Source organism: Ammospiza nelsoni, chromosome 21 (genome assembly GCF_027579445.1).
Source record: "Ammospiza nelsoni isolate bAmmNel1 chromosome 21, bAmmNel1.pri, whole genome shotgun sequence".
NCBI classification, from domain to species: Eukaryota; Metazoa; Chordata; class Aves; order Passeriformes; family Passerellidae; genus Ammospiza; species Ammospiza nelsoni.
The window spans coordinates 7,491,087-7,518,713 of record NC_080653.1 but is presented as its reverse complement, the minus strand read 5'-3'; the positions used below and the strand labels follow the sequence as shown (position 1 = coordinate 7,518,713).

Genomic DNA, 27,627 nt, shown 5'->3' with positions numbered 1-27,627 from the left:
GCCATGAAGGTGAAGAAGAGCGGCGGGGCCGGGGGGGCGGCGGCGGCCAGGACCGAGGAGGAGCTGGGCCGAAAGGCGCTCATCGGGCCCGACGATGTGCTGGGGCTGCAGCGGGTCACCAGCGGTGCGTGCCGGGGATGGCGCGGCGGGAGGATGGGGACCGCGTCCCCGGGGGGAGAAAAGGGCAGCCGGTTCTCCTCTCTAAACCGGGGGGAAAAGAGGAGCTGTTTGCCTTTCAAACCCAGAGGGAAAAGGGGAAGCGGTGCTCCCTTCCCTGGGGACAAGAAGTGGGGATGCAGCAGGGCAGGGGACGGAGCCCGCAGAGGGATGTGCCACCCCGGGGGCTGGGGACCGGCGGGAGAGCAGAGGTTCTCCCTTCTCTTCTTGAGTGCAGCCCCCCAGCTGTGCTCGAAGGTCGGTGTTGGGATGCTCCTCACTGCTCTCCCCATCACCCTGTGTCTGCTCCCACGGCAATGGGACGGGCTGGATCCCTGGCCACAGCATGGGGGGACTCCAAAGCAGCCCCAAACCCATCTTCCCCCTCTCCAGTGTAACACCCGAGGTCTTGAGGGCATTTTGGAGGCGGTGGGTGGGAGTGTGTGCCTGGAGGGGCTGTTGTGCTTGGCAGAAGAGCTCGGGACAGCAGCACACGGGGCTGAGGAATGGCCAAGGCAGGGGGGAATGGCTTCACACTCATAGAGAGCAGGTTTAGATTAGATATTAGGGAGAAATTCCTTCCAGGGAGAGTGGTGGGGCCCTGGCACAGAGAAGCTGTGGCTGCTCTATCCCTGGAAGTGTTCAGGATGAGCTTGGATGGGGCTTGGAGCAGCCTGGGCTGGTGGAAGGTGTCCCTGCCCCTGGCAGGGGGTTGGAACCAGATGGTCTTTAATGTCCCTTGCAACCCAAACCATTCCGTGGCACTGCCTCAGGCCAGCAATGCCCAGGGACAATCTGCCCCGGTGTCCCAAAAGGTCCTTTTTCCATCTCCCAGGACCTTTGCGTTGTCTCTCTGGGCTGTCAGGGCTGAGGGGCTGCCCGGGGGGCTGGCTGTGCTCGCTGTGCCCCTCAGCACTCTGCCCTCCGCGCCAGCGCAGTGTCACCGGCCGGGGCTGTGAGGAGCCGTGGAGAGGAAGGATGCGGTGTGGGTGCTGCTGCGTGCAGGCAGCCCCGTGGGGCTGTGTGTGAGCAGGAAGGGAGGAGCACAGCCCAGCAGGGACTCGTGTCAGCCCTCAGGAAGGGCTCACAGAGGCTCCTCTGAGAGGGGCTGCTGTTGCTGGGGACCTTTGGGTGCCCTTCTGCGAGCTCTGCTGGTGCAGCTGCGTGATTCCGTGCCCAGAAATCCCCCGCCTCTAGCAGGGAGAGCACGCAGCAGGCACTGGAGCATCCTGCCAGCATCCTCAGCTGGATGGTGAATCCCAGCCATGGCTGTGTGAAGCTCTGTGTGCTCACTTCATGGCAGCCTTAGTGTCCCTGCCCTCACCAGGGCTGCCTGGAGGGGACAGGGCCACCCCACAGCCTTGCTGTCACCTCGTGTGGCATCAGTGGGGATGGATGGTGCTCTTGGTAAGCTCCTGCCTTCCCAGAGAGCTAAGCTGGTGAGCCAGGCTTGGAGCAGAGCTGGTTGTTGTCTGCCTCTTCCAGCCCTGGGTCAGAGTGCTCTGGAGCACAGGGAGGATGTGAAATGCATGAAAATGTTGTGTTCCCATCCTGCTGTGAGACTTGCTGGTACCAGGGTCAGAGACAGGCACTGTGATGATGTCCCAGGCTTACCTTGGGAAGTGCTTCCTGTCCTGCTGGATGTGTGGGAGCCAGGAAATGCTCCCCACACCTGAAACCCTCGCTGAGTTTGGGGGTACACCCACGTTGAGCATATTGTATCTTATCACCCAAGAACACTTTGCAACTCCCCTTCTCAAGCTCAGTTTTTTTTTGTCCTGGTGGGTTTAACAGACAGCAAAGAATATTTTTCAGATTTTAAACACCTAATAATTATTTGGGGCATTCTATGGCCTTTGCTCATTTCGACACCCTTAAAAACAGATGGCCAGAAATAGCAATGTGAAACTGTTCCGCTCTTCTGCTTCAGGTAGGGGAGGAGGAAGGACCAGGCTGTGGGAGGGAAGTTCACAGCTGCCCCAGCCTTTTGGACGTGCTGGGTGTCAGGGCAGACACCACACCCTGTTGCAGCAATTCTGTCTTTGACAGGCTGGAGGTGAAGGAGGAGTCGGTGGTGGGGCTGCAGCAGAAATGTCCTGGTGCCCTGGCTGCCCTTTGTTGTTCCAGAGAGAGGATAATCCATCCTTATCCAAACTCCTGGGCCAGTAGCACTTACAGCTCACACACTGAGCTGTGTCCTGCCTGGGACCTGGGCAGGGCTGGCTGTGCTTTAGGGTTGCTTCATCAACCAGAGCCCAGCAGGGCTTGGTACCACAGGAAAAGTGTGTTCTAGGAATGCTCACACCAGGAGCAGCCTTCCATCTCTCCAGGGAGAGGTGGAATTCTGGCTGTAGCACAGAATGGTTTGGTTTGGAGGGGACCTTAAACCCCACCTTGTTCCAAGTGCCTCACCAAGAACAGGAGCACAGGGACCTTCCACTAGATGAGGCTGCTCCAAGCCTCACCCAACCCTTCCTTGAACGCTTCCAGGGATGGGGCAGCCACAGCTTCTCTGCCCAACCCCTGGCATTGCCTCAGCAGCCTGACAGGGAAAAATTCCTCCCTAATCATCCTTCCATCAGGCAGCTGGACTTTGCTCTCCCAGTGGGTGCAGCTGACCCAGTGTGAGCTGGCAGGGTGGCGAGGCAGGATGTGGCTCTGTGGGCAGCCACAGGAGCCAGCTGGGCTCTGCTCTTAATGTGCTTCTAATAAGCTTAACTGGGGAGTTGTGTGAGCTGCCCTGCACATTCTGTGTCCTCCCATCAGCTTTTGTGCCCACAGCATTTCTGGGCACGCTGGGTCCAGCCTGGTGGATCTGGGATGCTGCCCTGGGATATCTGGGCCTCCTGGGCAGGCTGGGTCTGGCTCTGCTCCAGCTGGATCAGGTGTAAGGCTGGAGAACCATTTCCTCTGCAATTAGTGAGATTTGTCACTGGCTCACACAACTGTGGTTGGGAAAAGCGGAAAAAGCTCATGACGTGATTAATTTAAGATTAGCAAAGGAGTGGGGCAGAGCTCAGTTCAAATTGCAATTAATTACTGAGGCAGCCAGAGCATCAGAGGAGTCAGATGTGTAACAAAAGACAAGCTCCAGCCTCTGAGGCTGCCCTGCTTATCACCTACACACTTTGCCTGGAATACCAGATCAAATCTTACATTTTAAATTTTATTCTAATGCTGATTTTATTTTAGGAAACCAAGGGGTTAAATAATTGATTACATGCTTGGAAAGTGTTTCAAAACAAACCCTAAAAATAAGGAGCACACACGTAATCGTTTCTGAAAGTAATCTCTTCCTTGAGCTGTCACTTGGGATTTCTCTGAGACTTCTCTAGGCAGCTTTAGCTAAAGGCCAGCTTGGCACAGGGCTGCCTCGGTGGGTTAGGCAGGCCAGGCCCTTCTTGAGGGACTTCCATAACAGTTTCCTGCAGTCAATTAAAGAAAAAAACCCCAAATAAACCATTTCCCTCCCCTCTGCCTCAGCAGTTCAAGTTCTGTAATGCTAAACCATACAGGATCCATGTTGAAATCAGTTTCCAAATCCATGAGGTTTTCATAGGCAAGGAGAGAGGGAGGCACTAACAGGAATGTGAGGCAGATGTGCACGAATCCATCTTCAAAGCTGCTCCTGGACCATGACTTCTCTCCCCAATTAATGGGGAGAATGCATTTTATTAGGAGCTGTGTGTGTGTGTCTGTGAGGTTAATAAATCCCTGCCCTGCCCTGTCCAGGACTGTGATGTGTGGCTGTGTTTTGATGTGCTGATTTCTTGTTGCAGAGCTGTGCCAAGCTGCTCTCCCCACGACCCTTCCCTCAGCATCCCACACAGCCTCTGAGCTTTTCCAGGGCTCTGTGTTTCCCAAAGTCTCACAGCACAACAGGAGCTGTTAGGATTCCCAGGGGCAGCACACACAGTGTGGTGTGGGGATTCCTCCTTCTCCTGGGGTTGTGGGTTTGGGCCGTGGTGGAAGTGGGAAAGATAAGAGGAACTCAGCCTGAGGGTCTGGGCAGAGCTTGGCTTTGGCTCAGCCCAAAAATTGGGCTGATTTAGTTGATGTTGTGCACGTGGTTTCAGACTTTGAATGCAATCAGTGAAAAGGGGGTAGGAGAAAGTGTTTGGGTGCCTTGGAAATGGGGGAAGAGCAGCTCCATCCACAGGCTGCAGGGCTGTGATCAAATTAATTGTGAGAGGGTGAAGTCTGGAAAGCTCTAGCTAAAATTAAAAAAAGAAAAAAAAGAGATGAGCAGGCTGCCACAAAAATCAGTGCCTGGTGAGCTGTGCAGTGGGGCTTGGCAACTGAGGGGCTCTGGGGACCTTGGGGAGTGCCTCCTGCCCTAAATCCCTCTGCTTCCTTGACAGTAAATGTGCTGCTGTGGAAAAACCCCCGTGGGATCCTTGTGGTGCAGGATTGTCCCTCTGGGGCCCTGCAGCAGCCTAATTCCAGTGCTGGGTCAGAGGGCAGCTGCTCCCTCCCTGTGCAATTCCCCTGCTCTCTGCTTCTCCAAACCCCGTGGTTTGGGCTGGAGGGATTTATTTTACAGGAGCAGATCCTGTTTCCTGGCTGCCTTGGTGTCACAGGGCTGAGGCAGAGGGCAGGGAAATGGTTTATTTTTTCCTTTAACTGAACCCAAGCTGTCTGGGCAGGTGTATCAATAGCACCTGGAGCCTGCCCTGCCTTGCCCTCAGGTCCTGCTCCGTGTCCTGCGTCACTGCTCGGCCTCTTCGTGGGGTCTGGGCTATTTTTGCTTCCTCCTGAGACTCTTCAATCTGATAATCTCCTAATCTCCAGCTCCTGGCAATTCCTCTGCAGTTGTCTTGGCTTTATACCTGGTTTATGTCTTGGGAGTTGGCTTTAAAATAGCTCCTGACCTTGTTGGTTAATGCATGTTAGGAAATAGGCCTGCATAACTACAGGACCCTTCTCATCCATTCCCTAAATTGTTGTTGTCTATGTTGGGGAGAGAAATTCCTGTTACAAGTCTCTGCTGTTGCCCCAGTCTCTTGTACAGCATCCTCCTGATTTACACCCATTTCCAGAACCAAATTTTCAGGTTTTTCTTACCCTGGGTGCACTCTGCTTTCCTTAGAGGGCTCTTAAGGCCTTAAAATAGGAGCTGCCCCATCTGAGATTAGACTCTGATGAGCACAGAAATATCCCTGGTGTCTGTGAGAGGGGACACATGCTTCCTGCTGATTGCAGAGATGGAGAAGGGATCTTGAAAAGGAGCACAACAAAGAGTCTGAATCCTATTGCCCATGAGCTTGTTGTAAAATGGGCCTGGTGGGGTGGTTGCAAAGGAAATTTGGAAATACAGCATTGAATTTTAGCTTTCTGTCACGAGGAGCAAACCTGATCTCGTGTGTTTAAATGACAGGGAGAGGTCTAGAGGACAAAGTGCCTTTGTTTGCTTTCCTGTGTTATTTAGCTCTGCATTATCCCTCACCTTTTGTGCTCCTCTGTAACACCAGCTGCTAAAACACACACCTGGAGTTCTGCACCAGGGTTCAGGATGTGCCAGTGCTCACAGGCAGTGCCTGCTGGCATTGTTCTGCTGGTTTGTTTTGTAATTTTGGTTGGGTTTGGGAGCACAGGAAGGTTTCCTGGGTAGGAACTGTCTCTTCCCTGGATTAGGCAGTGGAAGTACCACCTCAGAACTGTACCAGGGGAAGGAGCACTTGCTGATTCTGAGAACAAAGCTTGAGGCCACTGAACTGTTTGGGGTCACTTTGGAATCACTTTTTCCTACAAAGGAAGGATTTGTGAAGGAATTAATTGAGTTAGATTCAGGAAGCCAATCACCTCTGCTGCTTCCTCAGACCGCCACAATGGTGTTGGTTGTGATCCAAACTCTTCACAACTTGTGATAGATCTTCAGATAGAAATTGTCTCTAAAAGTGGGCAGTTGCAGATCTTTGGGCATGATCCAGAGGTTCTGGGAAAGAAGCTGGAAAGGCACCATCAGGAATGGTGATGTGAGTGAAAAGTGGCTGCTAATACCAGGTGAATTGTTTTCAGGAAGGGTTTGGGATATGACAGTTCCCTGGGCTTTAAGAAAGGGTAGGAAGTACTCCTCTTTTGTGACCTTTTTTTTTACACTACTGAATGTGGGTTCTTATGGATAAAAACCAATCTGATGGGTTTTCCATGGCAGTGCTGCTGTGTCCATGCCTTCATCCCTAAATCAGGTGAGTATTGAAGGCTCAGGGACACACCGTGATGGTTCGGTTATTAACAGGGAAACAGCACAACCTGCTTCAGGGGAAGTGGAAGAAACAAGAAAATATTGTATCCTGAGAGATCAACCCACCATTGTTAGTTTCTCTGTAACGATCCCCTCCATGGAGGTTTGATCTCTGAAATAACCAGGGCTGCTGCCTCCCTTCCCCAAATCCTGGTGACGCTGAATTAGGAAAAGGGAGGCAGATGAGACATTTCAGTGAGTCACGGAAGTGTGGGCAACTGGGCCCTACAGTAATTTAAAAATAAGTGTGTATGGGATGAGATTAGCAAATCTGACAGTGCTCAGCTAAGCAGAAGGATCTGCCAATTGCAAGCAGCCCATTCCCAATAAGCCCTTCCAGTGCAGCCCCAGGCTCCTGTTACGTGTGGGGGGAAAAAACCAGCACGTGGCTACTTTGATTGATTTTTGAGCAGGAACAGCAGAAACAAATGTAGTACAGACTGAGAGGAATATATGTGTAATACAGAGTGAGAGGAACATATATTCCTCTGTTTTTTCTTTTTTTTCTTTTTTTTTTTTTTTTTTTTTTTCTTTCTAGGAGACTGGGCACTGCCAGAGGAGGTAAAAAACCCATTTCATTGCAGTATTCTGGCAGCTGATCTTCCCGGATGGCATCCAGTTGTATATTGGCATGCTGATTAAAAAAAAAAGACCAAAAAAACCCCCCAAAAAATAGGGTTTAAAATATTATCAGGGCAAAAAGAGTTGGAAAATAGCAGCATAAAGGTGCAGGCATCACTGAGCAGGAGCCTGGTGGGGATTCTACCCGGGGTTTACTCCTCTTTGGAGGCTCTGCTTGGCTCTGCTCTGCTCCAGATGAGTCATGGACACTGTTACTGCAGCAACGCTGCTGCCAAGGAGGGGGATAAAGCTGTTGCCATGGTGCTGGATGGGCAGGAATTCTGCAGGAGTAGAAACACTTAATAATTAACTTGCAGACAAACGCGGCGCTTCAGATTCGCCAGCGTGCTCCAGGGAAGGTGTCCTGGGCTCCTGGGTGACTCTGCCTGTTGCCAACAGCCTTCCCAGGGAACAGCCAGTGGCCATGGGCCCGGGGAGGGGAAGCTGGGCTGTGGGAAGCTGTGCCTGCTTCCATCAGTTTGTGTTTTGCATGCTGGTGCTCGGAGCTGGGAAGTTGTGGGGCGGGTTAGGAATTGGGGTGGCTGATGTGTCAGAGCCCAAAATCGCAGGGTAATTGCAGGACATCTCCCTGAGGAATGCTAAACATCAGGGCCTAGGGCGAGGGATGGGTTTAAATTCCTGTCCTGTCATCGTGGCTACTGTTAAAGGCGCAAAAGGAAGATTTTTTTGGTGCAGTACTTGGGATATTTGACCTAACACAGGCTTGTGTTTTCTTGTGGGAGTAAAAACGTTGAGTGCTTGTGTCAATTTTCCTTGTGCTGTGTTGATAGGGAAGGGAAAATCCCTGCCAAATGCCAGGGATGCTTTGAGCACTGTCCTCTGCCTGAACACCCATTTATAGAATTGTGGAAACCCAGAGTGTTTTGGCTTAAGAAGGACCTTAAAGATCATCCACTTCCATCCCCTCTGCCATGCAGGGACACGTCCCACTAGACCAGGTTGCTCCAAGCCCCATCCAGCCCGGCCTTGAACACTTCCAGGGATGGGGCATCTACAAATTCTCTGGCATTCTTTTGACTATTCACCATATGGGGTTGTTGGAGAGCAGTGAAACTGGCCAGGGAGAACATTTAACACCTCTGCTCCTTGTACTGAGCTTATTTGGACAGTTCTCCAAGTTATGGAGGTTTGGAAGGAATAAAAGGCTTCTAGGAAAGTGCTGGTGCCAGGTGTTTGTGTCCAGGAGCTCAGAAGTCTCTCACAGTGGTCTTGGATTTCTTAGGGCTGTGCTGAAGTTGGGTTGGCATGGGCAGGTCTGAGCTCTGAGCACTTGTAACTTGTTTTTATGTATTCAGGTGGATGGATTTGTTGGAGTTTCAGAAATAGGAAAGCACACAGAAATAAGTTATTAGCTCAGATTAACAGCAGGAATTAGTAGCTGAGGAAGTGTTTTGAATTAGAATGTTAAAGTGTTATTTTCACCTTGGAACCCCCAGAACCAGTCTCCTACATCAAGCAAATGTGCTGTTGTTTGAAAGCTGACCTGGCTTGTCTGCATAGAGCATTTCTTTAAATTTGTGAGGGTAAAGTGAGTTATTGGAGCTGCATTCAATCTGTGCTCCCTTCCCCAGGGAGGAGGAGGATGATTCCTGTGCCAGGAGCTGGCTTAGGGCACAGCTGAAGGCCAAAGCTGGGGGGATTTTAGTGGTGGAATCCTCATCCCTGGAAATGTTCAAAAGGCCTGTGGATGTGGCCCTTGGGACATGGTTTAGTGGTGAACACAGCAGTGCAGGGTGAAAAGTTGGGCTTTATGATCTTAGGGGGCTTTTCCAACCTTAACAATCCTGTGATTCCATCTTTGACTTCCTCTCAAAGACACTCACAGCAGGGAAGGGCTCTGCTCCCTGTTTTCCTGACACAGGGAAAGGCTTCACCATAATTTCAGTGCTGAGGAAAACAAGGCCTGGTGTGGTGAGAAGAGGCCACCCTTTGTGTGCAGAGGGCTGGAGCAGGGAGGTGGCTCAGGGGAGGACACTCCTGTTCCAGTTAAGTGCAGTCAGCTTAGCTCCCAAAGCTGCTTAGCCCTCGCATTCTGCCACAGGGCAGTTTTTAAAACAGGCAAAGCCTCTTAACCCTGGAAAGGCTGGGATTTGATGGAGGTGCTGACTAGTCTGGGAGGAAATGGGTGCAGGAGTTGCTGGCACAGAGTTGGAAAAAGGTGATGACCTCTGAGTGTTGGGGGAGAGAATTCTTTCCCCGTCCTGTCTGAGCAGGGCAGTGTGAGCCTCTAGAACTGAGATGTCTTCAGGGACATCAGTTTTGAATTAAAACAGGCAGTGGCGGAGATGCATTTGGGCTGCTCTCACTGCTGGTGTGGCCTCCAGACAGGAGCCAGAAATTCCTGATATTTCAGGGCAGCCTTCATTTAAATTTGCTTCCCCCCTGCAGATTATTTGTGCACTCCCGAGGAAAATGTTTACAAGATAGACTTCACCAGGTTCAAAATCCGGGACATGGAATCTGGCACAGTCTTGTTTGAAATCACCAAGCCAGCAGCTTCAGGTGAGTGCACACACGAAATAAGGTTTCCATGAACAAATGCTTTCTTTTGCTTTTCCCCACTCCTTTAACTCCACACATTTCCCAAAAGTAGCAGAATCTGTCCACTGCAGGAGGGCAGGAGCCCCATCTTGCTGCAGGAATGTTATTCAGGTGTCTCTTTGTACTAGCAGGGTGAGCAGAGCTGGCTGCTGCTGTGCTCTTCCTGTTGCCATCTGTGATGGGAAGGGACAGATGGATGTTGTAAACAGGAGCAGAGGAGGAGGAGGAGATCACTGGGTGGTTTTTTCTTGGCTGTTATTCAGCTTGTGCCCCCTGCACATAGTTTAGCTCTTAGTTTAAACATCTCTCACTGAGGAGTCAGGAAAATGGTATTTCCAAAGGCGAGAAACTGCCAACAGGCAAACGAAACAAACTGAACATTCGCCTTTTATTTTTGGTTTGATTAATTTTTAGGTGTTACTTGTAAGCATCCAAGTGTTGCCTGTTGCCAGTGGTGATAAAAACCCAGGGCAGCTGTTCTGTTCCTGGCCAAGCACTTTTAACCCTTCCCCACCTCCCTGCAGGTGAGAGGAAGTTTTCTGTAGCTTATAGATAGCAAAGCAAGCATGCTGAGGGGAAATGGCTTGTCCAGAGTCACTCTGCAGTCCTGATGTGAGGAATAGAAATCCAGAAGATTCTGGATTCCTATTCCTTATCATCCTCCAGTAGATAAGGAATAGGAATCCAGAAGATAAGAAATTACTCAAACAAAAGGGCCATCTCTCAACATTCCACCTGTGAGTGACCAGGGGTGGACATCTCAGGACAGAAGTGTGAGCTCAGCACCAGAGCGATTCCCCGGCTCGGGTGGCTCAAGAACCCCACCACAAGTGTTTCCCCTGAGTTTGTGGCTCTCAGGCAGCTCTGACAGAGCTTTCCTTGTGCTTTTGCAGAGCGGGAGCACAATGACAGGAAGGACGTGGACCCCAACGCCGGACGCTTCGTGCGCTATCAGTTCACGCCCGCCTTCCTCAGACTGCGGCAAGTGGGAGCCACGTGAGTAACCCCCCTGCTCCTTGGCCTGGCACAGAAAACAGCTGAAATCTTGGGGAAAAAAAACCCTCTTTTCCATGTTCATTCTGCCAGGAAGGTGATTGAACAGGGGGCTTTTTCATTTATTATGAGGATCTCCAAATCTCTGTCGCGTTAGGTTTCAGTCTGGTGCTGAAGGGATTGGTGCTAAAAGAGGAAAAATAAAGTGGGAAGGGTCTGGGGAGATCTTAGAGCACCGTCCAGTGCCTGAAGGGACTCCAAGAGAGCTGGAGAGGGACTTTTGGAAAGGATCTGGAGTGACAGGACAAGGGGGAATGGCTCCTAGTGCCAGAGGGCTGGGATGGGTGGGATATTGGGAAGGAGTCGTTCCCTGTGGGTGCTGAAGCCCTGGCACAGCGTGCCCAGAGAAGCTGTGGCTGTTCCGTCCCTGGAGATGCCCAATGCCAGGCTGGATGGAGCTTGGAGCAACCTGGGATAGAGGAAGGTGTCCCTGCCCATGGCAGCTTTAGGATGTTTATCTAATGCTGTGGTGTGTCCCTGTAGAACGCTTTAAGTAAAAGAGGAAACAGTAATTTGATTAGTGCTGTTGCTTTATATTTTTGGCTTTTTTTTTTTCAGAGCTCTCTTCTGCCTTGCAGGAATATTGCAGATCTTACTGAAGCATGAAAGCTCACGTCAGTTTTACCCTTGTTTTTCAGGGTGGAATTCACAGTAGGGGACAAACCCATTAATAATTTCCGTATGATCGAGCGGCACTACTTCCGTGACCAGCTGCTGAAAAGTTTTGATTTTGAATTTGGCTTCTGCATCCCCAGCAGTAAAAATACTTGTGAGCACATCTATGAATTCCCCCAGCTCTCGGAGGATCTCAGTAAGTTCTTTGCTGTAAACTTTCATTTCTGGGTTGTCACACCATGATGTTCGTGGTGTTTTGGGGGAGCCCTTTCTTAAAAGCTGTCTCTAGAGAGTGGGTGGGGTACAATAATTCATCCTTTAAAATCTGTGTTAACACTGATTTTGTTTTCTAGTAGGATGTATCTCATCACACACCAGGCAGTTGCTTGGGTTTATTATTTTTTTTTAATTCATAAAAGGGAAGCTTTGGTATCAGGGAGAAAAAAGATAATTGTGTTATAAAACAAGCAAAAATAAGATTAAAAAGATATCCAATAAATGGGTAACTTAAATGTTATGATCTGTTTTAATGTTTGATGTGCTACATTGTGAGCTTGAGAGGTTTTAGTATGAACATAACTTTTATTTCCTCTCCTCTCTCAAAAGAGACAATAGCACAAGCACTAAATCTCTGTGATTTTCCTCTTTACAACCCCTAATTGTGTGTGTCAGCACTAATATTGCAGTCTGTGGAAAATACAGTGAGGCTCTGCTGTCAGGCCGGAACAAATTTACTTTGGGTTTGCTGGTTTATCACTGTTTTTAAAAACAAAACAAAAAGAACCCCAACCTAAAATGTAATGGGATTTTATTCTGAGGTCCCCTTTATATGGTGCCATAATATATTTGAATTATGAACATTTTTAATCCCTGAAATTATTCAAAGAAATTGTGGATGTGGCGCAAAGGTTTAGTGAATTCAGGTTGGATTTCAAGGCCTCTGAGGGCTTTTCCAACTTAAAACCTCCATGATTATGCTTGAATTATTTAAAAGACACCAACAAGGAGTGGTTTTGGGCAATTCCCATTTGAGTTTTGCTTTTTCACCTGATTTTGCAGCTGCTTGGGGGATGCTGAACAATGCTTGAGCCCAGCATTGGGGAGTATCCCTGAAATAAGGGTCTCCTCCAGCCAGGTCTCATAAACTCTTGGAGATCTATTTCACACCCAAGATAGCTCAGCTACCTTAGAAAGCATAAAATCAGCAGGATGGCTTCTGTGGTAGTGTTGGAAACAAAAAGTTTTAATAAAAGGCAAAATAACAAAACCCTTTACAGATAAAAACCCAGCCAGGTGCAGGAGGTCCTTGCCCCTGGTAAAACACCTCACAAAAGCCATTAGTTTCTTTGTTCTCTTCTTTTTCCAGTAAATTGCTCAGGTGGGACTTTCTGGCTCCTGTCCAAGTTTGAGGTGAAGTCCCCCAGGTCCTATGAGGTGTCTTTTCACCTGATTGAGGAGAGAAACTTCTGGGCTCTTTTCCTTTTTGAGGAGACAAAGGACAGTTTTGTCACTCTGTTAACAGGGAGCACATTCCTATATGTCCCTGTTAATTGGGTTTTTGGGTTAAATTGGGTTAATTTGGTTCAATATTGGGTTAATTGGGGTTTTTTCCCCCCTCACAGTTCGAGAGATGATCCTGCACCCCTACGAGACACAGTCGGACAGTTTCTACTTTGTAGACAACAAGCTGGTGATGCACAACAAGGCAGATTATTCATACAGTGGAGGACCTTGAGCCTGGGCTGGATGGCTTCCTCTTCTTCCTCCCCTTCCCTCTGGAAGTCGTCAGGGATCCCAACACCTCCAGCTCCTGCAGTGTCACCTGGACAAGGATCCACCCACCAAGGACTCTTTGCCACAGTAGGAGTTTCATGACATCTCTCTTGAGCTCTGAAGCAGACCCGGTTCTTCAGAAGTTTTTGAGCTAAAAATGATCTTTGGATACCACTTCCCTAAGTTCTTTTAAGTGTCTGCTTTGAAAATGGCCTTGTGGGACCTGAGGGCTTTTGCCCTGATTCTGTGAATTTGTGTTCTTGCCCTCGAGTATCATTTAGGATTGCTTTCCCAAAGAATGTAATCAGAGAAAACCATGGGAGTGGATGGATGCAAAGGCAGAGGTTTGGGTGGTTGTTTCTCTTTGTGGATGCTTCAAAGGCCAATTTAACTTGTCCAGCCTGTTGAAAATATCGAGCAAAACATCTCACAAAGGCAAGTTTCATCTTTAGACTGGCTCTCTCCATGGATATTTCATCCTTTAGTTTCAATCCTTCTGGGTAATGTTCTGTTTAACCTTGGCAACACCTAAACCTGCAATGAAGAGCAATAGTTCAGTGACAGAGCTGTGTTAATTGGGTGTTTTTACATTTACATTCCTTTTACATTTCAGATGAAGGTAAAATGGCATTGTGGGTCTATGAACCTCCCTAAGTACATTCCATTGATTTCAGTTTTTTTGCAGAATAATCAGTAAAACCAGAAGGATTTTAGCTTTATTTAACATTTTTGCTTTATTTAACATTCAGCCTTTTCATGCCACACATTTCCCATGTCTATTTTTTTCATCTCTGCTCGATACCAAGATAAGGACTTCAGCACTGCTTGTTAGAGCAACATTTTAATTGTCTAGGGCAGCTGGGTGGTGTGAAATTTCCAATTTTCTATGTGTATCTGCATTTAGAGGAGGTTAAGACAGTGTTTCCCCTTTTGTTAAAAACATTTCTCATCAGATAATAATACAGGTGAAGCTAAATCTAATAATCTACAACTTTAACACACAGCAAAATATTTAGCAAGAGTTCTCTCTTCTCTTCTGGAAGAAGTTTAACACCAATTTAGTCCAAGAAAGAGCAACACCAAGAATAAACTAGTGTGGGGTGACCTGTTGTCATGAAACCCTTACTCTGAAAGTCAGTTCACTGATATTTAAAAAAAATAAAAAAAGGAAAAAAACAACAAAAATAAAAGACAGTTGCAGTCTGTAGATATTTCTATAAATACTTGATGTCTCCATGTCTAATTCTGTGAGTTGAAGTGGAACATTCTATGTTAGCCTCAGATAGGTGTAATAATTGTAATAATTTTTATAAAAATACCATTTCCAGTCGTGATGAGCATCTCTGTAGTCGCAGCCTGTGTCAGACAGGACAAACAATTCCAAGTGTAGCCTCAGGCCAGGGAGGTTTTTGTGCTCTTGTTGGGGTTGTGGTCACTTTTCAGTGTGTCACCATTTGTGTTTGGCTTGGCTTTTTTGACTGCTGAGAGAGGAGGCAGTTTTTAAAAAAAAATAAAACCCAGTGATTTTAGGTTACAGCGCAATTTTTATTAAGCTTGGTAGCTACAAAAGTGTGTCAAGTTCACTGGTTTTACACAAGGAGTAGCTTGTAGTAATTCTTATCACAGTGAGACTTGTATTTATCGCTATTTTTTGTCTCTAATGTATTAAATCATACAAATAGCCTACGGCTGACTGATCAGTTTGAGAGATACAAAGGATTTCCTCATTATTTGTGCAGTACTTTGAGCTACTGACCATTAATTTTATAGCACAGTAATTACTAAAGATGGAAATAGGTTCAAAAATGTTTTCATTCCTCCCCCAATTTATTTTTTTTAATCAGGGCTGTTAAATCATATATCCAATGACATTTTGCAAGTTTTAAGTATTTCTGAGCTTTGTTTCAATTTGCAGGAGAAAAAAAATGCTAATTTAAAGACAAAATAAAATGAATATTTATAATTACCACCCTTCATAGGGATTTTTTGGGGGGTTATTTTTCACCTGCTGTTCATAACAGCCACTTCAGTGCACAATATTTTTAAAAGACTTTTAGGAATTGAATTTGCCCAGAATTTCCATTCATCTATTTAATATGTTGTGATGAGATCAGTTGTACTTTGGGTCATTTGATGGAGTTTCCTCTGAAATAGTTATGTTCTGCTCCTTTTTTTATGCCATCTCCTTTTAAGACTTATTAAAAAAGTAGTAATTCCATAAAATATTGCTGTAATCAAGGGAAATTTGAGTGGTAGACATGCCCCTTATAAAAGAACCAAGAGAAAGTCACTGTGCTCCAAGGAGTGCAGAGTGTGGATGGAATTTCTGACATTTTTCTAGTGTAGTTTTGAGGTTAAACACAAGAGGATGAATTATCAGCTGCTCCTCTCTGAAATATTTTGTAATTCAGATTATATATGTAATAATTCCAATCTCACAGAAAATTTACTGTGAATCATATGGGAGATATTGCACTGAGTGAGATTGTCGCCTAAATATTATTAGGAATATTTTAAGCCAGAAATAAAAATTGAACATTTTCAATAAAATAACTTTCAACCAATTTTAGATTGAACATTTCAGTTAGGACAATTTAATCTTATTAAAAATCCCCAGAGTTTGTCACAAGCAGCAAATTCTGATTCCTAAAGCAAGACAAGCAACAGAACTTTCTGTGGGAAATGCAATGAAAGTGCTTTTCTCTGTGTCCCACTGAAGCAGTTATCACTGTTATCTCTCTGTTTCGCTTGGGAATTATTTGTTAGCATTTCCTCAAGGCCATGCACATCCACAATCTTTGCAAACACCTGGGAATCAGTGTCCAGGAGAGAGGTTTTGTTCCTTTCCCACCTGCTCACGCAGCAGCATCAAGTGTGGTGTTGACATGAGGCACATAAACAGCACTAAAAGTTTTTTCTTCAAAAATTTTGGCTGCAGAGTTGCTGTTTTCGTGCCACTTCTCTCCTTGTTTTGCTTAAAAACCACCTTCAAAATTTAGTGTAAAGACCAAGCTTTGTGCAGCATCCAATAATTTCAACTTCCTTCTGAGAGGGAGCTGAGTTTGCAGCTCAATTGTGGAACCCACATTTTTTTCCCTTAAATTGGCAGCTGGTTCTTATAATAAACCAGTTGAGAATGAAGTCTTAGCAGCATTGTTCACAGAAGAATTTGTTAATCTTCTTGACTAGCTATTATTTTGTATTTTAACTTTCATCATTATTGGGTTTACTTTGGAAGTTCATTACGAAATCCCCAAATATTGGCTCTGGGAAAAAAAGGAATTGTTGTATTTTCTTCCTTGATCTCATTTTAAATATGACTTTAATTAGCATTGCAGCTTTGTTTTAACAAGCCAGCCTGGCAATTTGGGATCTGAATTTCTGAAAGTGAAAGAAAACATCCAAGAGCTAACCAAGATTATCTGCTAATAATGCCCTCTGTTTCCTGTCATAAAACAGGATTAAGTGTGTGCTTTACACAGTGACTTAATCTTGGAAAAAGAAACTGAGTCTCTCTGACTGCTAATAGTGACATAATTTTTCTGAGAGACAGGGAAATTACAGCTCAACACATTCTTTCAGGGAAATTACAATTTGACATATTTTCTTCACTTTGTCAGTCTTGGATTCCTTTCACAGTCAGGGTTTTTAAGGAAAGCAGCAATACATTGGTGGTGAGCTGCATGCTCTAATAACTCACACTTCTGTGGCAGGGAGAGAACTAATTTTTTTTTTTTTATAATTAACACATCAGCTGTGGTTGAAAATTTAGAAACTTTGCTCTCAGTTCAGTGGCAAAAGCCAAAATTGTTTCTGTGAATTACCCGTTAGGTGGTGACACTTCTGAAATAACTGAATGATCCACCCTTCCTGACTCAGAAGAGTTTATTTATTTATTTATTTTCATGTAGAAAGTCTCCCCAGGGTTGAAAACAATCTGCTGGGGTTCAGTTCTTGCTCATAATCTCTCTCTATGTCTTGTTTTTTTCGAGCAGGTCAGTAAGATGCTCTATTTTCCACCTCTGTCCTCTGAGTTTTATTCCAAAATCTTGTGTAGTGTCACAGTGGTGGCTGGCTTGTGTGTGAAACATGCAGGCAACCTCCAAAATCTCTTCAATTTGAGAAAGAGCTGTTAAGGTGTATTGAGAATTATCCTACATATCAACCCCTAAAAAATAAACCCCAATCCTAAAGACAAAAGCTGCAGGGAACTTTTAGTTATGCAAAGATTGGGGCTATTTAAGGTAAGAAAATGCTGATACCCAACTGTCATATTTAGTAAGTATTATAAAAATGCTCTATTAATTATTCATAGCCTGGAAAAGATGGTTAACAGCTCAGTTTTAATTAGCTCTGGTTAGGAAGGAAACCATAGAAATCATTGCTGTCGTTTGGGGCTGTGGGGCAGCAGCTGGAACTGTGTGTGTGGCACAAAATTTGAGCAGATTTATCTGCATTTTTGGGGGAAAGTGAGGGAAAGGAGGACAAGGACAGAAAAAAGCATTAATTTCAGCTGTTTGGACCCAAAAGCTTCAAGGCCATGGTGAGTGACTCAATTTTCTCCTGGGTCTGAGGCAGCTGGGAGCTCCTGCTCGTGGCTCTTCTCTCTACCCCCAGCATAAACACTGCCTAAATTCATAGAGGCTTTTCAATATTAATGTTAAATACCACTGAGAGTTCATATCATTTAGTCCACGTGGAAATTGCTGATTTATTTGGGGGCTGTGGTGCTCCAGGTCTCACCTTGCAGCTCAGTTGTTCTCCCCATCACTGGTCAGTGGGTGAAATGTTGTTTGTGTGTCTGCAGCCCCCCAAAAACCCCCTGTGTTCCTGCCTGCTCTGGTGTCTGCTTCTATCTGAATACACCCAGCAAACCTGTTTGAATGTGACTTTTTTTTTTTTTTTGTTTGTTTTCTTGGCGTAGAAACAGAATTGTCTGTATTAAAATGTATTTATAAAAAAAAAAAATCTATTTTTTGGGGAAGGAAAGTAGGATTCTCGTTACTGTACCACTGGGAAAACGTTAGGAGCATTTTTACTGAGTTAATTTCTAATTCTTTGTACTTTGGTAGTGATTTGTTTGCTAGGAGAACATCCACTGTGGCCCATCCTGTGGCAATGCAATGCACTGTCATGCAGAGAATCTGGTTTTCAGAAAACTGGGAGTCCTTTGTTTCCTTTTTGGGACACGAGGGAACTGAGGAGATCACCAGGAATAGAAGAACCTTGGCACAGAATCCATTCTGTGGCTTTGGCTTCAGCCTGTTTGACTTTTTGCAGATTAAGTAGAGAGAGAGAAAAGACTGAGACTTTAAAAAAAAAAGAAAATTAGATGCTACAATTTAGTCTTCCTGTAGGAGAAGGAGAGTCCTTAAATTAATTTATACAAGGTTTAAATAGGGACTGCACTTGCTTCAATTGGTTTAATATTGGCAGCTTAGTCATTGATGTGCATCCTAGGGAATATGCTTAACTTTTTCCATTACCTTGGAAAATGGTTCAAAAACATGTCACTTCCATTAGCAAGTGTTTCTTCTCCTGTAACAAATTGCAAAATGTGTAAAAAAAAAAAAGAAATAAATTATTGATCCTAGAAACGAGGGTGATTGTCTATTTTATTTAAATATTTCTGTGAAAAAAGCATTCAAACTTTCATTTCAGGTCTCTTCCATCAATATTCAAACTCCAGTTTTTGTGCAGATGTGTGTGAGCAGCTTCATTTTGTGGTGATTGGTGGAAAGACTCTGCAGTGGTTTGGGTAGTTCTGTGGGTAAAACCATCACATTAAAACTGCTCAAGTGGGATTTAACTTTCAGATTGGGAAAATGTCTTGGGGTGTAATTAAAATAATTTGGTATCAATTGCATTAATGGGACTCTGGAGTTGCACAGATCACAGCTGTGTATCGGGTTGTGATTTTAAAATATTTGCAAGTTTGAAAAGTCCGTTTGAGAATTTGAGAAAATGAAAAATGTGAAAAAGAAATTAGTTTCAAAGTACATTAACAGAACCTTGCAGTTCCCTGGATCCCTCTTATGCACCAGGTTGTGCTTCTGAAGAATTTCTGGCTGCACTTTGGAGAATCAAGTTTTGAAATTCATGTGAAAATTGCTGTCTCTGCCTTATTGACTAAAACTGACCCAGCAGCTTGAGCTGAAGTGATTTTTACTGTGATAATTCCATCTTGGTGGCTTAGATATTTTATTCAGAAATTCCTGGGAATACCTCTGTGTTTCTCTGGGAGCAGAACAACTCTAAGAAGAAGAGAAGTAAGATGATTTTGTTTGAAAATATCTTCTATAACTCATTTTGATTCCACAGAATTCCTGGGGACTCCTCACTGCCTCACAATATCCTGGGGGACATCATTGTGTGCTGGAATTTGAGTGAGGAATTTATTAATACAAGGGCTTCCCTTTTGGATTGTGACTTGGAATTCTTGCATGCTGATTCACAGAATACCTAAAAAAATATAAAAAATACCAAAATCAGTGCTAATAACTAATAAAGCAGGTTAAGCAGTCTCTCTGATTAACTGGGCTTGCTTAGAAATCTGAGATTGCAAAGAGCCTTAAAAGAAAAAAAAAAAAATTCCCATGAAAACTCCACAGTGTTAAATGTCTGCCAAAAATACCCTGCATTACCAGTGCTCCCCCCCATTTAGCTGATTTGTCAGTCTCGTTTATTAATAAATATGCCTAATAATTCTGGAGATGGTTTCTGCTTCTCCTCAGATTCTTATTTCCTTTGGCATTTCTCAGCTGCTGAGTTATTGTGGCAAATCTTATGTATTCACCCCATGTTTCTATTTTATTTGTCATTGTTCAAGGGCATTCATCTATCTCTGACTTGCATTCCCTTAATGTTTTTCACTTGTAGGAGGAACACTTCTCAGTGATAAAGTACTCCAAATTTCCCAATTTTTCCCTCTAACACAATAGATCTTACTTTAAAGATAATTTTTGAGATTACTGAAATCTCTCATTGCATGCTAGGATAACCCAAAACCATTTATTCTTCCTATTTGAGCCCACAAAATAGAGCAATTCCTTTACAGAGATGATTTTTTCCCCTTCATCAGTGCTGTACAAGAACTTAAAATAGGAGGTGAAATCATCCTGGATAATGTATTTTAATTAAAACTACAAAGAGAATTTAGGTAGGTAGAACATAATTGCAGTTGGATGATTCCCAGCCCTTATTTTGAAAACTGACTTGGGACCTTATATAACAAAGGCCTGTTTTATTTAATAATAATTTAATTATTCTAGTGGAGGGCATAAACCATGTTAATGAAGCTGCATATGAAAGCAATCTGTAGCAAGAAATAAAAACAGGCAGGGAATTTACAAACAGCAATAGAGAAAACACATAATTAAATTTACTTTATGAAAGGGAGATAACACAGACAGGAGAGAAGAGTTCCAAACACCTTCAGTTCTTCCTTTCCTGTGGAATGAGAGGATAAATCCATGTGAGGAGAATAACAATTTGGATTAAATTAGATATGAGGAAGAAATTCTTCCCTGTGAGGGCGTTGAGTCCCTGGCAGAAGTTGCCCACAGGACTACATGTGCCAGACCTTAAAGCTAAAAATAATTAGTCTCTATTTTAGTAAAAAAACAACCCAAAAAACAACCAAACACCAAACCCAAAACTCCAACTCAAACTTTGTTTTTCATGAGTTACCTGAAGGGCACAGGGCACCAATGTTGTGCCCGTGTTACTCTGTTCACTGGCATTTGACTGGGGTTGAAAATCATGTTTTTATTTCCCAAATGCATTCCTTACCGTCCTGATCTATAATTAAGTGTCTAATTAAACCTGCTGCCTGCTTTGATGTCTGCGCAGGTTCCTAAATCAGGAGAACAGAGGGTTCACTGTAACCCTTTAAATTAAAGTGTGCAAAGAGGATTGACACAAATTCAGAGGAACAACATTGCCCCAGACACACCAAGGCTCTTCAGCACTTAGATGTCAGATTTTAAAGATATTTCCCCACTGGAATTCATCAGCTGGCATTGCTCATCACCTAAATTTGAAATAACAGTGCAGAAATATTCCTTGCAGCTGACAAACACTGGGCTGTGCTTCCTGTGGCTGTGTGGCAAGAGATGATTGGAGGAAACACAAACACAAGTGTCACCACTCAGATAACTTTTGAGAGCTATTATTTCAGCCAAGGTTTAAATTTCTGTACGATATATTAAGATGAGAAAGATCCTTTCCAGCCAAAACAAAAATTTGCACCTTTTTATTTGTTTAACACCAACTAAGCATTGCAGCTTTCTCTTAGATCAACTGGATATTTGGTAGAAAATATTTTTCTGTATGTTCTGTATATTTTAGGAGTTTTCTTAATATTCTGAAGTTTTTCTAGGAGGAAAGGCAAGTATAGAGAGAAAGGCAAGTAAAATTTTTGCTTTCCAGCCAAGCAAAAATTTGCACTTTTTTATGCCTTTAACACCAGCTAAGCATTGCAGTTTTCTCCTAGATCAACTGGAAATTTGGCAGAAAATATTTTTCTGTATGTTTTTCTGAATATTTCAGGAGATTTTTTAATGTTCTGAAGTTGTTCTAGGAGGAAAGGACAAGTATAGGGGGAAAAGCAAGTAAAATAAAAGCCTGAAGAGATGGTTTGGGCCTGGTGCCTCCAGCAGGCCCGAACACGCTGGGTTTATTCATCTACTTGAAATTAAATTCCAGCAGCTTCCTGGACAAGCAAGATCTTGAATTCTGTGCTCAAATCATGTGAATTCCCCTCTCCAGTGGATTTTTGGGGCAGATGTGCTTCTGCCTGGGCTCTCAGTGGGTTTTTTTCCCTCACGCACCCAGCCTGGGCTGCTGCTGGAATGAATTTCCTGGTGCCGATGGCGTGAGTAAGGAATTAATTCGTGTGACTAACGAGGGCCTTTCCTGCACTGCCAGGCCTAATTGGTTCTGTCAGGAATAAATCTTTAATGGTTTTTCTGTCCTCTACTGTGCCCAGGTCACAGCTGGATCGATCCAGAGCAGGATTCTCCCCTTCATCCAAGCAGCAAAATGGTGTGGTTATAATTTGTTGCGGTGTTGTTGTGGGTCCCAGGAGGAGGTGAGAGATGAGAACTGACTATAAGTTCTCAGAAGGTTGATTTATTATGATATTATATTAAAATAAAATTATATACTAAAACTACACTAAAGAAAGAGGAAGGAGACATCAGAAAGCTAGAAAGGAATGAATAATAAAAACCCATGACTGACAAGAGTCCCAACACAGCTGGACTGGGATTGGTCATTAAGTAAAAACAATTCACATGGAACCAATCAAAGATGCACCTGTTGGTAAGCAACCTCCAAACCACATTCCAAGCAATCAGATAATTATTGTTTACATTTTGTTTCTGAGGCCTCTCAGCTTCTCAGGAGAAAAATCCGGACAAAGGGATTTTTCATAAAATACGACAGTGACAAAATGGCCCCGGGGTGGATTTATTGGGGCCTTTATGTGTCCAAAGGGCCCCCAAAAGGGCTGGGATTGGAATTTTGGGAAGTCAGAAAAAGGGGAAATGGCTTCACACTGAGAGGAGAGGTTTAGATGGGATATGAGTGAGAAATTTTTGGCTATGAGGGTGGAAGTTGTGGCTCAATGTCAGTCTTGGAGCAACCTGGCCCAGAGGAAGGTGTTGGAACAAAATGGTCTTGAATGTCCCTTCTCACCCAAACCATTCTGTGGTTTTATGCTTAAAAAAAAGACCTTAAAATCATCAGTTTCATACTTCAGTCAGCATTTATTATGATTATACCCAAATACCTGGTATTTGTCATCAATGTGCTGCTTGAATAAGAGCCCCTGGGTGAAATAAGTGCCACGTACATTAATGACCTTCCCACTGCTGTAATTTTCAGTAATTTCAGCATTTTCCATGCAAACAAATATTCTTTGTGTGTGTTTATTTCTTTGAACTAAAAAATAGCCCTTTTCTGCTTCTACAGACTGCATATAAATTCTGTTTTATGACAACTCCATCATTCACTATTTTAGTAGCTCTCAATTCAATTTTTGCTGTGACCACAGATGGAAAATGCTGCTTTAAAATTTCCATTTATGTCATTGCAGGGAGGGAATGCACAGTGAACCAGAGAGTTAATCTTCTACTACTGAGGGTTTTGGGTTTGTTTGTGTGAGACTGGAAATTAATTAGGAGGTGAGGAAAAACTCATGTAAAAGTGTTTGCTGGTTTTGATATTCAATAGCCTAAACACAAACATTTACACACAAATCTGAAAGCCTGAAGTACAAAAATTCAGCAGCAGTCCTGGTAAACTAAATTCTGGAATCCAAATATTTATTCCAGTAGTTTAAATTTGTTTGAAAGTGCCAGTAAGTCAGTTGCACTTCTGAAGCCTTGTGTACAATAAAGCTGATGTGAAATTCAGTGTTTTATCTGTTCCACAATTCCAGTTAATCACTGCTGGGTTTAAATAGCTCAGTGCTGTGCCCGGGGTTTGAAAGATTTTGCCGAGAGAATTCTCCTCAGATCAGTTCCTATCTCAACAAAAGCAAGTGAATGTTCACCAAGAACATGCAAATATGGGAGGCAGAAATCTTGTAATAATTTGGCCCCATGAGAAGAGAAAAGAGCTTCAAAACATAGTTCCAATATAAATGGTTATTTGAATGTTTTGAAGTTTAAATGAAACCTGCAATAAAAAAAAGGTTAAGCTAATAAATCCTAAACTTTAGAGTGCAAATTTTTCCTAATCATATGTTGGAGAGGGCAGCTGTGAGCACTTTCTTCTGTTTGGTAATAAGATATTTTTATGGTAATTACACTTAAGGTTATTTTTTTTCCTAGACAGGTTTGCATAATCTCTTTGGAAGAGGCTGATTAAGCAGACAGCATTAGCCTTGGACTGGGAAAACTTCATTCTTTCCTTTCTTTCTCCCCCTTTTTTCAGAGTGCTGCTTAAAATGGAATTTAATGCTAATGTATCTGAAATAGATTTGCAATGTGTGCAAAATACTGATTTTGTGGTAGGTACAAAATAAGGTGTCACCAGCTCTAAGGAAATGTTTATGTGCTATCAATATGTCAAGTTATTTCAAAAGTCAAAAATAAGGATTGCACAAGCTGAGGGTTATTCTTGTATATAAACTTTTATAAAAGTAGTTAAATAAACATAATTTCAAACTTTTTTTTTAGTAATTGTTCTGGAATTGTAATTTATAATATAACTCTTTCCTCATGATCTCATATTTCAATGAGTTTGTTTTGTGTCTACCAGAATCACTAATGCTAAACTGAAGCAAGACAATAAAATTTCAGATGTAGGAGCTTGAAGTGGAGCAGGAAAGGAAACCCAAACCCAGACAATTTATATTAGTTAATAACTTGCAGCATTGTTTGTTTGTTTATCTTAATCAGAACTCTTTTTAATAAAAGTTATTATAGGACTTTTCTTATAACTTCAGTGAAATGTCCAACCATTAATTTAGTTCCATTAAATATGGAATGCATTGGAGAAAATACTTTTAGGTGCTTTGAATAAAGAACTTCATAAAGGGAGCACAAACCTCTGGTGTGGATACAAGAAACTCCAGAAAGCACAAGAAAAAACATGTTAAAGCATTTTATTTCCCTTTTGTTTTTTATGTCTGATCATTCTTCAAAGACTCATTACCAAAAAAAAAAAAAAAATAGAATAAAGTCTGACAGTTTGATCTCTTCTCTATTTCTTCCTCCCCCTCCAGCTTGTGATCGTGTGTGTGGTCACAAGCACGGAATGTATTGGTGCCCCTGAGGGAATGGCTGGGCCCGAGGCCACAGAGGACACAGTGACACACAGGAATTAACAAAACATGGATGGGTTGTTGTGCCCATGAATTATAAATCTTTGACCCAGAAAAAGAAGGTTTGCTTTTCTCACTTTCAAATCTGTGAATTTGGAGTTTCACAGACATTTAACTCAGCTTGATGATGTTGTCCAGATTCCTACTGTCAGTTTTGATAGATTTTTTTCACATGTAATGGGTTTGCTTTAATCATAAATATTTTATTACATTTCTGTTGTGGTTTTAGAGCAATGAGCCATCCCACTGCACTTCCTCTGGTTTGTTCTCATTAATTTTTTTTGTCTCCCTCTACCAGATATAAAACACTGGCAGTGCTGCTCATTCTGTCAGGAATATCTTGCAAAGGCCTGTGCTGTTCTGGCCATGGTGTGGTCCACTGTGTGCCACTCAGGAGGGGAATTTGTAAGGAGTTTAAAAAGGATTTAAGAACAATTTGGTGCAAATACTGACTGAAAGTAGTGGAGGGCCGAGCATCTCTCTCCCTTGGGGAGCTGAAAATGTTTCAGAAAATCCATGTGCCAGCTCTTTGCTGTTTGCAGAGAAAAGCTTTGAAAAGGAGGGTTTTATCTGGAAATTCCCTGAGGATGGAGGTGTGCAGAATTCCCACTGGAACTGAAGAGGCTGAAATGAATTTGAGGGGTTTGGAGGGTTGGGACACCTGGTCCTGCCCAGCGCTGGGAGTCCTGGTCTGAGACTGGGATCTTCTGTTGAAATCAGAGCTCACAAACACTCAGAGCTGAGGGAACCCTGAGCTAGACCTGTGTCTGTATTCTTAGAGAACAATATTTACCAATTATTATTTTTGGCTTAAGAGGGATGGTGACATATTTTAAGGCATCAGAGAAGCAGTGTGTTCAAGAGCCACAGGGGTACAAAAACAGTGCCTGAGCACAGGGCAGGGGCTGCTTTGGTTTTGCTTTTCCTCAGTGCCTGTCTGTATTAAAATGTGTATTTATTTGACTAAAATGTGAAGGTTTTTTTTAAAAAAGCACTTAAGGTAATAATATCCCTCTAAAAATATCTACTCTAAATACTGTGTGTTTAGTTGTAAGTTGGTGATTCTTAAATTACACTGAATATATATCTGAATATATATGTATTTATACTGTGTTTTTGATATCTATTTAGTGTTATATATATATATAAAAATGCATGCATACTGTTTATAAATAGTATTTTATGTGTACATATAATGTTATATGTACATATAATTTCCTGTTCATGTACAGTGTTGTATATACACATGCTGTGTTTATATACATTGTATATATATTACTCACATATTTATATTTATAAATAGAAATTATATTTATATTTATAAATAGAAATTATATTTATATTTATATTTATATTTATATTTATATTTATATTTATATTTATATTTATATTTAAAGGCACATTTATAGTTATATTTATAATGTATATCTCTATTTATATACCTAGATCTATTTATATTTATATCTATTTATATTTATAATTTGTATTTTATAATTTATATTTATATTTATATTTATATTTATAGTTAGAGTTAGAGTTAGAGTTAGAGTTAGAGTTAGAGTTAGAGTTAGAGTTATTTATATCTATATTTATATTTACATACTGTTTAGCAGCTTTTTACTCACTACATGCTTTAGACTTACCATAATATTCACATTTCTAATAATGTGTCATACTTAACTTTTTCTGCATTTCTTTATCCAAACCTTAAGATGGCCAATACCTGATTCCCCCAGCTCTAATATGTTTGTATAACTCTCATCCTGCTGGTTTTTTTTTTTTTTTCCTGGCTGCATTTCTTCTGCTCCTTATTCTCCTTGCAGGAAGAGGAGCTGGAGTCAAGTGAGGATTTCTTGGTGCTTGCGTGAGGGATTACAAAGCTGCATCACGTGTGCTCCTCCTAAGTCCCCTTTATCCGTCTGCCCCTAATCTGATTTTAAGTCTGGACTAGTAGGAAAGGGTGAGGGTGTAGCTTTAGGCCTTGGCTTGGGCAGAGCTCCCACCTTGCTGGGAGACAGCAGCCAATTTAACCTCTGTGTCTTTATTTTAACAATTCCATCTCCTTTGTTCCATCCTTGCTTTTTCGTGGGCTCAATCACCCAAGCTGACTCAAGTTTTACCCTCCTTGGTTTAGGCTGAGTTTACATCATCTGTGAAAGGAGATCAGAGAATCCCACAATGGGTTGGGTTGGAAAGGACATTGAAGGTCACCCAGTGCCACCCCCTGCCATGGGCAGGGTCACCTTCCACTGTCCCAAACTGTCCCAAGCTCTGTCCAACCTGGCCTTGGGCACTTCCAGGATGGGGCAGCCACAGCTTCTCCAGGTAACCCCAATTTTTTGGGGTTTCTGGACTATTTTCCATAGTGCTCAGTTCAATTTTAAACCTCCTTCTCCAGCTCACTCTGTTTTTATTGCATCACTTAAACCAAAATTGTTTTATTCTATTTTATTCTATTTTTCTACTTTTTTTTTTAATTCCAGCTTTGTGGAAAATCAGAGGGAGAAGGTCGTTCCTGAAAAACTGGCCTGAAGTTTAGCTCACAGTAGGAACCTGCTGCAAGGTTTGGTTCGGCATCACAAGAAACCCCCCTGGAGGGATCAATTAAAACACAGATGCTCTCTGGATTTGGCCAACTGCAATTTCTCTCTTCTTTTTTATTACCATTAAAAAAATATGGCTCAATAATTCAGTTAATGTTTAGTTTATGTGGTAAAAGATAAGAGGCATGAATGGGAATAATTTCCAGCCAAGTAAAAATTCTACTAAA

At 43.0% G+C, this 27,627-nt stretch overlaps 1 protein-coding gene across 1 annotated transcript; it reads left to right on the top strand.

Annotated features, from left to right (window-relative positions):
• The first annotated feature begins 3 nt into the window (after positions 1-3).
• On the top strand, positions 4-18,605 carry UNC119 (unc-119 lipid binding chaperone). The gene is made up of 5 exons (XM_059486751.1): positions 4-124; positions 9,431-9,544; positions 10,477-10,579; positions 11,275-11,447; positions 12,874-18,605. The coding sequence occupies exons 1-5, from the start codon at positions 4-6 to the stop codon at positions 12,984-12,986; spliced, it is 624 nt and encodes a 207-aa protein (XP_059342734.1). The 3' UTR covers positions 12,987-18,605.
• The last annotated feature ends 9,022 nt before the right edge of the window (positions 18,606-27,627 follow it).

Excerpts from the sequence above, each read along its gene's own strand:
- UNC119 (XM_059486751.1), top strand. The coding sequence starts at position 4 with ATGAAGGTGAAGAAGAGCGGCGGGGCCGGGGGGGCGGCGGCGGCCAGG. Across the intron at positions 125-9,430 it reads GCTGCAGCGGGTCACCAGCG|ATTATTTGTGCACTCCCGAG; the intron begins GTGCGTGCCGGG and ends TCCCCCCTGCAG. Across the intron at positions 10,580-11,274 it reads CTGCGGCAAGTGGGAGCCAC|GGTGGAATTCACAGTAGGGG; the intron begins GTGAGTAACCCC and ends CTTGTTTTTCAG.